This window comes from Lentinula edodes, assembly GCF_021015755.1.
Source record: "Lentinula edodes strain Le(Bin) 0899 ss11 chromosome Unknown C8R40scaffold_44, whole genome shotgun sequence".
NCBI lineage: Eukaryota > Fungi > Basidiomycota > Agaricomycetes > Agaricales > Omphalotaceae > Lentinula > Lentinula edodes.
This window is the reverse complement of record NW_025764350.1, coordinates 62,687-76,758: the sequence shown is the minus strand read 5'-3', so window position 1 is coordinate 76,758 and position 14,072 is coordinate 62,687. Positions and strand designations below refer to the sequence as shown.

General features: G+C 48.8%; 2 protein-coding genes across 2 annotated transcripts; one reads left to right on the top strand and one right to left on the bottom strand.

Moving 5' to 3' along the window:
• Positions 1–8,483: 8,483 nt before the first annotated feature.
• On the top strand, positions 8,484–9,905 carry C8R40DRAFT_1073202 (uncharacterized protein; the record flags this gene model as incomplete). Its single annotated transcript, XM_046226535.1, has 7 exons — positions 8,484–8,785; positions 8,837–9,068; positions 9,341–9,355; positions 9,412–9,442; positions 9,470–9,658; positions 9,702–9,812; positions 9,859–9,905. 7 exons carry the CDS (start codon positions 8,484–8,486, stop codon positions 9,903–9,905), a joined length of 927 nt encoding a protein of 308 aa, XP_046081570.1.
• Positions 9,906–11,554: 1,649 nt separating this feature from the next.
• Positions 11,555–13,030, bottom strand: C8R40DRAFT_1175495 (uncharacterized protein; the record flags this gene model as incomplete). Its single annotated transcript, XM_046232336.1, has 2 exons — positions 11,555–12,955; positions 13,007–13,030. 2 exons carry the CDS (start codon positions 13,028–13,030, stop codon positions 11,555–11,557), a joined length of 1,425 nt encoding a protein of 474 aa, XP_046081569.1.
• Positions 13,031–14,072: the final 1,042 nt, after the last annotated feature.

The window sequence follows — 14,072 nt, the reverse complement described above, 5'->3', positions numbered from 1 at the left end:
CTGACCCATCTTCTCCTTCTATTGGCTTCCGCCACCTTCCTTGTTCCTAAACTGTACAGTATTACATCGTTGTTTCTCGCAGACCGGATTATGTATATATAGCCAACCCTCCACAGCCTGGTCCCTTATCTTGACCTCTCTGTCATTATCTGGGACCAGGTATGTGCTTACTTATTATTACCTATGACTACGATACTCAATATATCTCTGTCATTATCTGGGACCAGCCTGCCGCCGTTCTGCTTAGTCGCTCCGCCTTGTTGCCTTGTCCAATTGCTCCGCCTCACCGTTCTGCTTAGTCGCTCCGCTTTCCCGCTCCGTTAGTCACTCCGCCTCTGCCGCTTCGTGACATTAGGTCAAGATCCACTACTGCACTGACAGCCTACCGATAAGGTTGTCCTTGCAGGGTCTATAGACACCACGTCTTCCCCAGTTCCGCCCGACTCTGAAACACCTGTTGCCAGTATAGACTGCTCCGCACTCCCGCACGCACTTGACCCCAGAGACCAAGCTCACGCCCATAACAACGACGATACTTGGCGCGATTGCCAGTCTCAACCTTGCCCCAACGCCCTTTCGAACTCAATCCGAGAGCCACTCACTGTGAGCAATATAACCTTCCTGCCGATTCCCCAGCCCCGATTGCCTACTCCCATCATGTCGACTCCTATCCCGCCTGCCCCAAACACCTCTGCGGAGGATCTCATGGCTCAGCTCATCAGACAAGTAGCTAACCTTGCTACAGCTATGGAGGAACACTCATCCTCTAAGTCAAGCATGAACAAACCCGAGGTTTTCAAGGGTAAAGATGGCGCTGAAGCCCGTCGCTTCATGGCTCAGTTCCAGAATTGGGCGTCAGAACAACCGGATCTTGCCAAAAGCCAAGTAAAACTCATCAAGTCTGCCTTGGGCTTCTTCACAGAAAGTGCCGGAGATTGGGCAACTCCCCATCTGCTACATTTCAATGCAGAAAATCCCCCTTTCGGAGGAAATTGGGAGGCGTTTCTGAAGGAATTTAGCCAACGGTTTGAACCAATGGACCCAGGTATGGAAGCCCGTAGCGAGATCAAGAATCTCAGGCAAAGTAAAGGACAGACAGTTGCGGAATTCGCTCAGAAGTTCAAGGATATCGGAGATCAGACTGAAATGTCTGATATTGACTTGCGGGAACGTTTCTTCACTGCATTACTCCCAGAGATCCGACAACACCTCATCACCGTAAACATTGCCCAAGGAATTGCTCCGACTCTGAAGGAGGCAATCAAACGGGCCATATCGGTGGATGTCTACCTGCACGATCCCACCATGACTGGCCGGAACTCTGGATACCCTCCCACGCATACCGCTCATACTACCCCTGCTGACCCCCACGCTATGGACATTGATGCAACCCACACCAGTAATGGGAATACTAGGGAAGCATTCCTAGCTCGCATGCGAGGACGATGCTTCGGCTGCGGTGCCCAAGGTCATGTCAAGCAAAACTGCCCACACCGAGAAACCACCTGCCGCTACTGTGGACGTCGAGGACATCTGGAAGCAGTCTGCCAAGACAAATTCATGGGACTCGGACGAGACCGAGGCCGACGCCAGCAACCTCGACGCCAACAGATATCCGCTACGGGACCCGCGCCATTCTCCCTATTCCCAAACGAATCTGTCCAAATCGCGTCCTCGACCCCAACATCTGCTCCTGCACCCGTAGCTGCTACTCCGAGCCCCCCTAACCAGGACTTTTCCAATCAGATTGGTCAAATAAGGGAATTACTTGATCGTGCTAACGCTATGTCCTCCTCGTCCTCTGGCTTTCAACAGGGTTTTTAAAGAGGGTACCCGCTTCGGCTGCACCGAGAGTACCCCGTAATCAGTTTGTTATGTTCGCTACTTCCTCGTATGACTCGCACCCATCATGTACAATATCGTCGATCCGGGAATTAAACTCTACTTCCCCACATTTCCGAATTCATGCGAGACTAAGAGGAAGGAATCACAGTATAACAACTGCAGCCATGGTAGACTGTGGAGCTACCGCCCTGTTTTTAAACCAAGACTTTGTCACCCGGAACCATGTAAGATGTGCACCCCTCCATAAACCAATCGATGTTTTTAATATCGATGGAACACCTAACCGAGCTGGACGGATAACCCATTTTGCACGTCTAGCACTCACAGTGGATAATCAGGAGCGATGGATGGACTTTCTGATCACCAACCTAGGAGGTGAAGACATCATCCTTGGACTCCCCTGGCTACGGAAGGTAAATCCGGAGATTGATTGGGAGAAAGGACGACTTTCAGTAAAGCCTCCTCGAGTAACGATAGAAGAAGTCCCAGACGAGGAGATCTTGTACTCTCATCTAGCCGCCACTCACACAGAAACCCCGATCCTCAAACTCCCGGAACTGGAACCTCCCGCAGAAAACCCCCACATTGAGGTGCCACTAGAAGCGATCCTTGAACCGAGTGAATCAGCAGCGGTGGAAGAACCACCAATACACCGAATTCGAGCCAATCATAAAACTCGCCGGGCATGGGTAAAAGCAGGAATTCTAGAGGAACAGACGGAGGAAGTCTGGTGCGCCGCAGGATTCACTTACTCCCAGCAGCTAGCAGAGGAAGCCAACCGAGACAAACCCGTTAAAACCTTCGAAGAAATGGTCCCTGAGCAGTATCGTGATTTCAAGAAGGTTTTCTCAGAATCCGCCTCTGAACGATTACCTGCCCACCAACCTTGGGACCATGCGATTGATCTCGTACCTGGAGCACCGGCAACCATGCGTACCAAGATTTATCCCATGTCCCTAAACGAGCAGGAGGAGTTGGATCGTTTCCTAGAAGAAAACCTACGGAAAGGCTATATCGTCCCCTCAAAATCACCAATCTCATCACCGGTCTTCTTCGTAAAGAAGAAGGATGGGAAACTCCGTTTCGTACAAGACTACCGGAAACTGAACGAGTACACTGTGAAGAACCGATACCCTCTCCCATTAGTTGCTGACATCATTAGCCGACTTCAGGGAGCCAGATACTTCACGAAGTTTGATGTCCGCTGGGGTTACAATAACATACGGATTAAGAAGGGGCATGAATGGAAAGGCGCGTTTGCAACAACCCGAGGCTTGTTCGAGCCTAAGGTCATGTTCTTTGGTCTCACAAATTCCCCTGCCACGTTCCAAGCACTTATGAATGCTATATTTGCTGATCTCATTGCAGCCGGCAAGGTGGCAGTCTACCTAGATGACATCCTTATCTTCAGTAACGATCTCGAGGAACACCGACGAATGGTACGGGAAGTATTAACCCGGTTAGAAAAGCACGACCTCTACCTACGACCCGAAAAATGCGAATTTGAACAACAACAGATTGAATACCTCGGACTCATCATCTCAGAAGGGGAGGTGAGAATGGATCCGGTAAAAGTAGCGGCTGTTCGTGACTGGCCAGTCCCTACTAACCTTCGGGAACTACGAGGGTTCTTGGGATTTGCAAACTTCTACCGACGCTTTATCCGGAATTTTGCCAAAATAGCACGACCTCTGAACGACCTGACGAAGAAAGACACCAGCTTTACCTGGACCGACACTCGACAGAAAGCATTTGATACCCTTCGAGAAGCCTTCATCTCCGCACCAATCCTTGCTCTATGGACACCAGACAGGCCTACTCGAATCGAGGTAGACGCATCAGGCTTTGCCACGGGAGGCGCCCTTATGCAGAAGCAGGATGATGGCCAATGGCATCCGGTAGCCTTTAGATCGGCATCCATGCAGCCAGCGGAACGGAACTACGAAATCTACGATCGAGAAATGCTTGCTATCATTGAAGCACTGAAGGATTGGAGGAACTTTCTAGAAGGACTCCCTCAACCATTCGAACCTCGAATTCTGGCGCACTGCACAAGACCTCACCCGCCGACAAGCCCGATGGGCCCTCTATCTGTCACGGTTTGACTTTCATATGATCCACCGCCCTGGCAGAGTAAACACCCAAGCTGATGCTCTCTCCCGCATGGCAGTTCATCATGTATCGGACAGCGATGATAACCGACAACAGACAGTCCTTAAACCTGGCCACTTCGTAAAAATTGCAGCTTCGATCCTACAGAACCCCTTAGAGGATCGTATCCGGAAAGCCTCAGAACGGGAGGCACAGGTATTGGAGGGTCTCAAAACAGTCAAAGAGCACGGACTACAGCGCTTGGCCAATGGGATAGCCGAATGGGAAGAAGACAATGGGTTGGTCTACTACCGAGGTCGAGTATACGTACCAGCAAACGACGACCTACGCACTGAGGTACTCCGTCAATGCCATGACCATCCAACTGCAGGACACCCCGAACTACACGGGACGCTCGACTTGGTCAGTACCCATTTCTGGTGGCCTACGTTGCGCTCTTTTGTGGAAAAATACGTTGAGGGATGCGAGGTTTGTGCCCGTAAGAAGATCCAGCGACACCCACGGGCCGTAACTCAACCATTAGATGTACCATCCGGTCTATGGGAAGAGGTAGGGGTTGACCTGATAACACAGCTACCTAACTCCCAAGGCTACGATGCTGTCTTGGTTTGCACAGACCTGTATGGAAAACAAATTCACGCTATTCCTTGCACCAGCTCCATCACAGCCGAAGGCGTTGCCGATATTTACTACCGAGAGATCTTCCGTCTCCATGGTCTTCCTCTTCACTTTAAATCCGACCGCGGACCCCAGTTTGCAGCTAAACTCATGCGATCCCTTCTCGCTAGGCTAGGAATTAAATCAGATCTAACCTCCGGATACCGTCCTCAGTCTAATGGCCAAACCGAACGAGCAAATCAGGAAGTAGAGAAATACATCCGCCTCTATGTAGGACGACGACAAGACGACTGGGCAGAGCACCTCCCCATGGCGGAGTTTGTGATTAACTCACGGACTCATTCTGCGCTAGGCATGTCCCCGTTCGAGCTAACCTACGGCTATCTTCCCCTGTTCAATATCCCAGTGGGCCAACGCAGCGGTATTCCAGCTGTAGATGACCGTATACGGATTCTCCGAGAAGCGCGACAAGATGCCGGAGCTGCCTTACACCTAGGAAAGAAACAACAGAAGGAGGGATACGAACGCGGGAAGCGGAAAGCTCATCAATTTAAAGTTGGAGACCTAGTCTGGCTCAGTGCAGAGGACATTAACCTTCAGCTTTCCAGTGAAAAGTTAGGAGATCGACAGCTTGGCCCTTATCGCATTCTGGAGAAAATTGGCCCTTTAGACTACCGCCTTGACCTTCCCCTATCCCTAGATCGCCTCCATCCCGTCTTCCATGTTGATAAACTATACCCCTGGAAAGGTAACTCCATTAATGGCGAAATACCAACACCACCAGAGCCGGTATACCTAGAGGATGAAGACGAACCGGAATACGAAGTAGAGGAGATCTTAGACAGCCGGGTTCGATGGAAGAAGTTGGAATATTTGGTTAAGTGGAAAGGTTACGACGCAGGGCACAACTCTTGGGAACCCGCAGCCAACCTCAGTCGAGCACCAAAAATTGTCCGGGCCTTTCATAAAAAACACCCAACAGCGGCAAAGCCTTGACCATCGAGGGCAATGGTCATAAGGAGGGGGGTAATGTCATAAAGTACGCAGCCCCTATCATTTTCCTTTTCTCACCGTCTCGACGCCTTTACTTGTACGATACATCATCCCATCACTGTCAAACCCCATCGATTACTGATCCATCGATTACTGATCCACCTGACCCATCTTCTCCTTCTATTGGCTTCCGCCACCTTCCTTGTTCCTAAACTGTACAGTATTACATCGTTGTTTCTCGCAGACCGGATTATGTATATATAGCCAACCCTCCACAGCCTGGTCCCTTATCTTGACCTCTCTGTCATTATCTGGGACCAGGTATGTGCTTACTTATTATTACCTATGACTACGATACTCAATATATCTCTGTCATTATCTGGGACCAGCCTGCCGCCGTTCTGCTTAGTCGCTCCGCCTTGTTGCCTTGTCCAATTGCTCCGCCTCACCGTTCTGCTTAGTCGCTCCGCTTTCCCGCTCCGTTAGTCACTCCGCCTCTGCCGCTTCGTGACAGAGGGGCCGATGTCCGATGTCCGTTACTACTCCTCCCTCTCCTTCCCCTTCTCCGACCGGGCCTTCTTCGGCGCCGGTTCCATCCCTTCCTCCTCCTCTACTTCCTGCTCCCCTTCTCCATCTTCCTCTCCTACTATCCTATCCTCTTCCTCCTCCTCGCTATCCACTACCCTTCTCCTTTTCTTCGGCAATCGCGACGGTCCCGGTTCCGGCATCTCCGGTGGCGAATCCCTTCTCCTTGCGGCGTCCCTCATCAACCACTCGAGCTTCTTGATGATGTGGCGGTCGTAGGTGTTGGACTTGATCTGACCTTCACGGAGAACCCGGTTGTCGGCCAATAATTGAGCCACCTGGCTCTCCAATACTGCCAGACGCTCGCCGGTCGGGTGGGAAGGTACCTCCTTTTTCACCGTGGGGGGCCGGTTGGAGTGCGAGCAACGCACTTTTGCATCATGGCAGGGCTTACAGGTGGTGCTACTCCGCTTGCCGGCCTGCTGAAGGCAAGGGATCCGTTTACTCCTGCAACGTTCGCAAGGAGTTCTGTCGTTGTCGTTGTCGTCATCATCCCCGTCGTCGCCGTCATCGGGGTCCCCGCCAACAGGCTACAAACAGGAATGTTAGTAAAAGGTTAAATTCGAGGCTACGCGCTACTCACCTGGGCCTTGGCCTTTCCTTTTCCCTTGTCCTTATGGACTTCCACCACGGGCCGTCGTGGGGAAATCGAACTTCCTCCTGGCGAAGACCCCCGCCGACTGCGAGCGGCGGCCGCCTCCGCCATCACCCTACGGCGCTCCTCCAACTCTCGCGCGGCTACTTCCTTCTTCCTCTGCGCCTCTTCTGCAGCCTTCTTGGCCGCTTCTTCTTCGGCCTTCCTTCTGGCCGCCGCCGCCACTTTCCTTGCCTTCATCCTGCGGACTGTTTCTTCGGCCTGTTGGATGGCTTCGTCGTCGTCTTCTTCCAAGGCCTCGTCGTCGTCGTCAACCGGATCGGCGGGAGGCGGGTTTAAGGGGCGCGACCTTGAAGGGCCGGCCGTAGTTGAAGAGGGGGTGGTGATCGTCTGAGTACGGCTGTGTGACATTGTCGACTTGGGAAGTGGGGAAAGTTAGGGCCACATCGGCAAAACCTGGCCCTTTTTATAAGGACAAAATGGCGCACGGACCAGCGAAAATTTTCTTCGAATTGTACATGGTCTACGGTGCACCGAAAATTTTCTTGGATGACTAACAACAATCCCCGGCACCAACGGCCTTTGAAAATTTTTCTGCTGACTGATGGGCCAAATTCCCGAGGCTGACGGCCTTTAAAATTTTTCCTTGGTGACAAATCAACTCCCGGTATTAATGGCTTTCGAGGGCTCAAGCCTAAGAGGGGGATACTGTCAAGTCCATGCCTCGGGCCTCCATTCCGCCGCTCGGTATTCCGAAGATCTACCTTTTATTGTAATCTCTTCCTTATTGTTCTTTCTCGCTACACATACCCTTTCACTCTAGTCCCTCCTTATTGTCTTTTACTTCACCCTGCAGGACTACACGTATAACTCCTAGTAGTTAGTCTGGCGCTCCGCCCCGTTGCGCCGCTCCGTAGATATAAATACTGCCTGTACGCTACTGTAGTTCCTCAGTTTAATTATCAACTTAGATCTCCCTTCTCAACTTAACTCTTCTCTAAGTCTTCAGGCTCAACGCCTCGAAGTACGTTCTCCTCGACCTTAGGACTTTGACGTTCTCTGGTCCGCTCCTCGTCATCGGCGATACCGCCGCTCCGACCTGGCTGCTACTTAGCTCCTCTCTCTCTACTCTCGCTCTCCGGGGACTAACGGCGTAACGGCGGTGTTGTTAATAACTTCACTACTGTCCCATTCGTCTTCCGCACTTAGACACCCTGTGGCCTTGGCACGGTTACACGGTGTACATGATCTTAACAACTTTCAAATTCGGAAGACTTCCTATTGCATCTGCAATTAGCCACACCCAAACTGGCGGGCACACCGAAATGACAGTGACTCCTACGTTAGGATATTCATAATCTTGTTTGTTATCCAGACTCCTTCTGACTCTTTTCACCATCTATTATCAGACGTCGTTATACACAAATGGGTGTCGACAAACATTTTCTGGAGTTCTACCACCTTGATCCTAGCCATCCGTTCGCCACCTCAGATAATGATGTGTCTATTGTTGAGAATGATATCGCTACCGACGCCAAGGTGAAAGCGAACGTGCTCTACACCTATAAATATTACTAACGACAGTATGCAGTCTGGTGAGCTTGTTCACGCTTCGAACGGCCTGCTTTTTGGAACCAGCTGTATGCTGCCCGTCCTTGTTGCAGTTCCACTCGATCGTGGTATAAAGGACTATTGCTCACTCGACGACCTGTACACCAGATCATACATATTCAATATGTCACCGACGGGCGTCTCCGAATGCAGTAATAACCGTGTACATATCAACAGCTTCCCACTTCAAAGTACTTCATACTTGCAACACCTATTCACTTTCTACTTCTGCGGTCAGCACGAACGCATGGCAACCAACGATTTGATCGAGAACAATATGCTCCGCACTTACGATCCCCCCGATTACTTGTGGACTGGTAATGTTCTTGTCGTGAAGCACGCTGCGCCCTGCACCACCACAATTGCAGATGTCTTGGTTAATGTCGAAAGAGAAGATTTCGGTCTCATCAAGGTAATCTTGGAATGGTGTGTGTTTCATATTTTTCCACAATGACCAAGTAACCTTTCATTGTATAGGCTCATCGCGCGTAACGTTGACACTCGGTTGACGTATCCAAATCCTCATCGGCAACTGCTCACTTTTCCTCCTGTGTTTAGTGCGGACCCGTTGAAGCCTCCACACAGGTTGTTCAGCGTTCGCGATCTAAGGGAAATCGTGTTCGGATACTGTGGTATAAAGTCGCTGTTCAACCTTGCTTTGGGCAACTTCGACTTCTATGCACATGTTAGGCAATTTTTCACTTCTCATGTACACTGCGTACTCGCGGATGCTTTTGAAAACAATGCTCACGAGACTTTCATGGAAGCCCTTGACCATTTCGGTCGTTTATCGTTGGTTCCGCTGCTTACTGAATCATGGATCCGCGTGTAAATTTCGCACTAACCAACATTAACATTGTCGCCGTTTCGGGGTGGCGCGCCTTGTGGTTACTCACTCTGAAAGACCTCCAATGTGTTGAAACATATGACAACCCCTTCGCCCGCGATAACTTCTCGATATATACTGAATCTTTCCAACAGTTCCTTACTCCGAAAGTATGTCTTTGTTGCTGTCAAGCATTGTTTGTTGCTAACTTGTCAGTTTTGCGCAGGGTTTACTGTTGACGTTAACTATCACCAAAGGTGACTGTATGCTACCCCTGCTGATAGCCGGTGATTCTATCGCAGAGTCTGTAGCGGTGGGGAGTCATTATGCTTACTGCTTATATCCGGATTTACTTGAAGAAGGCATCATTATGCCGCTTGATGAAGATCTGCCTTTGAGCACCCAACGGAGAGATACCCTCAACAACAGGGGTAATTTCATGGAGGACAACCGCGATTGGCATTTTGCTTGTGGTAAATCCTGTCCTGCATTGATGAGGCGATCTCGTGGATCCAGGAATATTGGTGCATTCTGCTGGGGGGGGTTTAGTAGTCCTTATAGAGATAGCTATGAACCGAACTGGGGTTTGTTTCAGTGGAGATGTGCTCGAGAATGCTCTAATAATCTGTGCGTTAACTCTCTTGGTGTTGTACCCTCCCTTTATCTTCGCTAGATCACCAGAGTTGTCGATCGGTGGTCGTAGTGTTTGCACTAGATTAGGAAATATATTGATAGATGATAACGTGTGGTTCAAAAAATATGTCACTGATTGTCGAAGTTATTTATTTAACATTTCTGTCCTTGTGATTGTTGACTACGTTCTCATATGGACAACCTTGCAAACGAGATCTTGCATTCTATCGTGCGCCTCATTCCTGAACAACATCACTTGGCGTCACTATCACTCACCTGTCTTCGGCTACATGCAGTCAGCAATAGTTGCTTGTATGAAACTGTGACCTCAACCGTGCTGGCCACTTTTGCTTTGGAAAATAAGAGCAAATGGTTAGCCCATCCAGCAGCAAACGTCCTTCACCTCACTGTCGACAATGATAAAGCGTGTCTACACTTTTTGAAGCTATGAAGAATCTTGAAACCTTTAAAGGTTATCGTTCGATCCTAATGTTCGACTTTCAATCACAAACATTATCCCTGTCCGACATCTTGCGAAATCGGCCGGTACGGTTGTTTTCTTCAGTCGAAACACTCAGGGTCACTTGCAAATGCTCGGAGTCCGACATCGGTCTGTTCATGGCAATTTTCGTGCGTCTTCTCCAACATTATTAATGATATGCTTTTAATTGAAACTGCAGAATGATCTCTGTTGGTCCCCTTTAAGGAACGTAAAACTGGATTTTGCGAACGTTCTGAGCCCTCGTTTGTGTTTAAAGTTCTGTCAACCTAGATTGAATTAATGCTCCTCACCCACAGCTTCTTACACTACTATCAAGTACTGCATCCAAGGGCTTCACAAGTACGCACCACAGCTCCAAACGTTGGAGATCGTTCTACCCCAAACTTCGCAATTCGAAACCGTCTTTCCTCTCCAAACGTTACTTAACCAGGAATTTTTTGTTTTCCCTAAACTCTCTCAGCTTTGACTTGACCTTCCTCTGCGTTCTGTATCTTTATCCCTTCTCCTCTTGCATCACCCCATGATCTGAAACCTGGATATTCACACATCATCTGACGATTGTGTTTTCAGCACCGACATGCGTTCCTTACATGTCCTACCCAGATTACAGAACTTCGTGGGTTCCCTCACCAACTGCGTTGAACTATTCGAAAGCAATGACTGGAGGCCTATTGAGGCACTTCTCATCCTGTGCAGACGTCAACCAATGCCCATATTTAGGCGTTTGGTCCGAGGACTTCATACACTTATGAGTATTCGAACTCTGGACATCTTCTCCGTTATAGGGCTTAAACTAGGGGAACTTTGACTACTTGTGAACGCCTGCCCCAACTTAACTCGCTTCTCTACCCACATTTTCTGCGATGAACTTGGTGATCAAGTAAGTCTGTCCGTTGGTCTATTCGAAGTGTGACTCTAACTGGCCTTAGTTTGCAACACAGGAAGGTGCTTACAACATTCTGCTCAATTCCCTGCCCGAGCTGCGTGAATTACAACTCACATTTACGGCCGATGATGATGTCGACTTCAGGGCGCACCAGGATCGTTCCATCGTGAGCGCGTTGCACGGAAGATGTGACGGTTGAGGTCAACATTATGAACCGCAGGAAAATCCAACTTAGCTTCAGGCAAACATATTCTATTTAAACTTTCAAACATATATCAGTACAAGTACGTTACAGAAAGTCCGTTCTGTTAACGGTTGTGGCTTCAGCCACTACGTTCTACCCTCAAATCACGTGATGACATCCAATATATCCTGTGCTGCTACATTATCGCAATTATCGCCCAAACCCTGAACCAATGAAGTCAACACCAAACTTCCCAATCCTGTTACCCGAGTTAGAACCTGATATAGCGACTTGTAGCGGCTCAGGCCACTGCTTGTATCGACAACAACTTTATTGAACCTTTGCCCCATCGTGTCTTCTTCTGTTATTGCATATCGTGGTACCAAGGGTAGCTGCGTTCTCTCGATAACAATTTCGCGTCTTGTTTCACAAGGATGAGGAACTTTGAAGGGGACCATCACTGGTTTGATTATTACCAACTCATTCATACCTGGATTGGCTGCGATGATCTTCTGTGACACATGCACCGTCACCTGCGCCACTCCATATTTCAATCTTACGTCGTGTGCCTCTTCTTCAACAACATCTCTGTCATCAACGACAATTTCCGTCACCTCTCCCCAAACGTGTCGCAGTTCTGACTGCGTAATGGTAACAATCATACCAACGAACAGGTATACTCCCCGTAAAAGGGTAAACTCCCTCTTGAATCGTTCCTTCATTTTGTCAAAATCATCAGAACTCAACCTATCACCATCCTGGAACACAAGAACATCGCTCGCTGGTGAAATGAAAAGTGTCTTCCTCGTGGCTCGAGCAAAACGACACGCAAAGTTGATGTTCCAGTACTGTCGTTGAGTGTCACTGGTGGTGACTACAATTGCATCCTCATGTGGCAGAAGTATGTTCATTGATGCGATTCCGTTCGTTTGTGCAGCCCGGGTGTTTAACAACTGAACGTCCCCGAGATTGGTGCACTGGGTTCGAACATGACAAAGAAGGCTGGACCATACTTCCATCGAGCCCGTCATATCGCGTTGGAGCACCTGAACATTTTCAAAGAAAGGTTTAATGAACGGAGCTGCTGTGGTTGTCGGCCACCATACTGTATCCCAGTATCGGCCAGACGGTGGGTGTTGCGCAATGTCTGCGAACAAAACCACATTCCTAAGCCCAAACATGTTCTTGTTCCTTGCGCCATCGTTGGCCCCGCCCATCAACAGTGCCAGTTCACGCAACAAAGTGGCAGAAAGTGCGGAGCAATCGTCAATCACGATGTACTGCTTGTTAGCCATCAACGTGGGAGTTAAAGTCGCTTTGGTGATGTATACTGCGTTCAGCGTTTTTGCTGCAACATCAGAGGCAGATCCTGTCAACAACAAATTGGTGCTGCTATGTGCTTCAAACACAGCAAACAGCGCCCGCACTAGAACAGTCTTGCCCGTTCCTGAAGCGCCATGTACCAGCTGTAGCAACGGTTCAGGTTTCTCCCCACTTAAAGTCGCCTGCAAATGTTCCGACACCACATTTCGTACTAGATTCTGTTCATTGTTCAAGCTCATTGCCTACAGCGAAAACATGTAACACTGAAAGCCAAAGGTGTCCGAAAAACTCACCTGTGGACTGTTCGGATGTGACATAGCAGATCAGAATTGTACTTCACGTATGACCATTCGTCGAAGAGCGATAGGGGATGTAATCGCATAAATAACCTGGTCTGAAATACGAGCACTTTCCATTCACTATCGCAACTCAAATTCTACTCTAATCCTGCATCCGTTCGATAGCAGCCTTTCCTTTCTGTTAACGAGCTTGCCTCGTTTTTGTGTGAAAGAGAAAGGAAGGAATCTAATGGGCACTCCAACCAACCAATCTAATACACAATATGCGAGTTCACTGCTATCAAATTTATTTAATAGCAAGGGGTAGCGTTGGCAAAGGTTCCGCAAAGCTTTGAGAGCTAAGTAAGAAGCTTTAATCAATCAATTTGAATCGTTCTGAGGATTCGATATATCCTTTGATCAAGGTAGATTCAGCACAATTTGTGCTTGGGTTGTATTGATTTGGGTATATCAAGAATTGGGGGTTTGAATCAAAGTAAATTAAAACCGAAACACACAGACCCCTACGGAGGGCTAGAACTATGTGCTGGCACAACCACACAGCGTGATTTGCCCTTAAGACCAATGACTGGTCCTAAGTTCGAAGAATACCCAACAACTGGATATACTTCTTGCAGTCACAAGGAGCAGAACACAATGTTCCTATACTCACAAGTGCCGGGCCCGAATGGCTGCTAGCGAAGAGGTTTCAGTCTGGTGGGAGTGTGTCTTTCCTTTTTACGGATTAGCACTGCAACGTCGTCCCAAAATCACTTGTATTCCAGATACATCGGATCGCTATTTATACATACAGAATATAGAATCGCACAGTACAATTAATTTAATACAATAAACGTTTGGAACCGCAAGGAAACTTCTACACTCGGTCTGATACCATTTAATTTGAATCTACATGTCCTTATTTGGTCCATAATGGTTCCAAGATTCAAGTATACTGTCATAAAGTACGCAGCCCCTATCATTTTCCCTTTCTCACCGTCTCGACGCCTTTACTTGTACAATACATCATCCCATCGCTGTCAATCTCCATCGATTACTGATCTATCTATTACTGATCCAC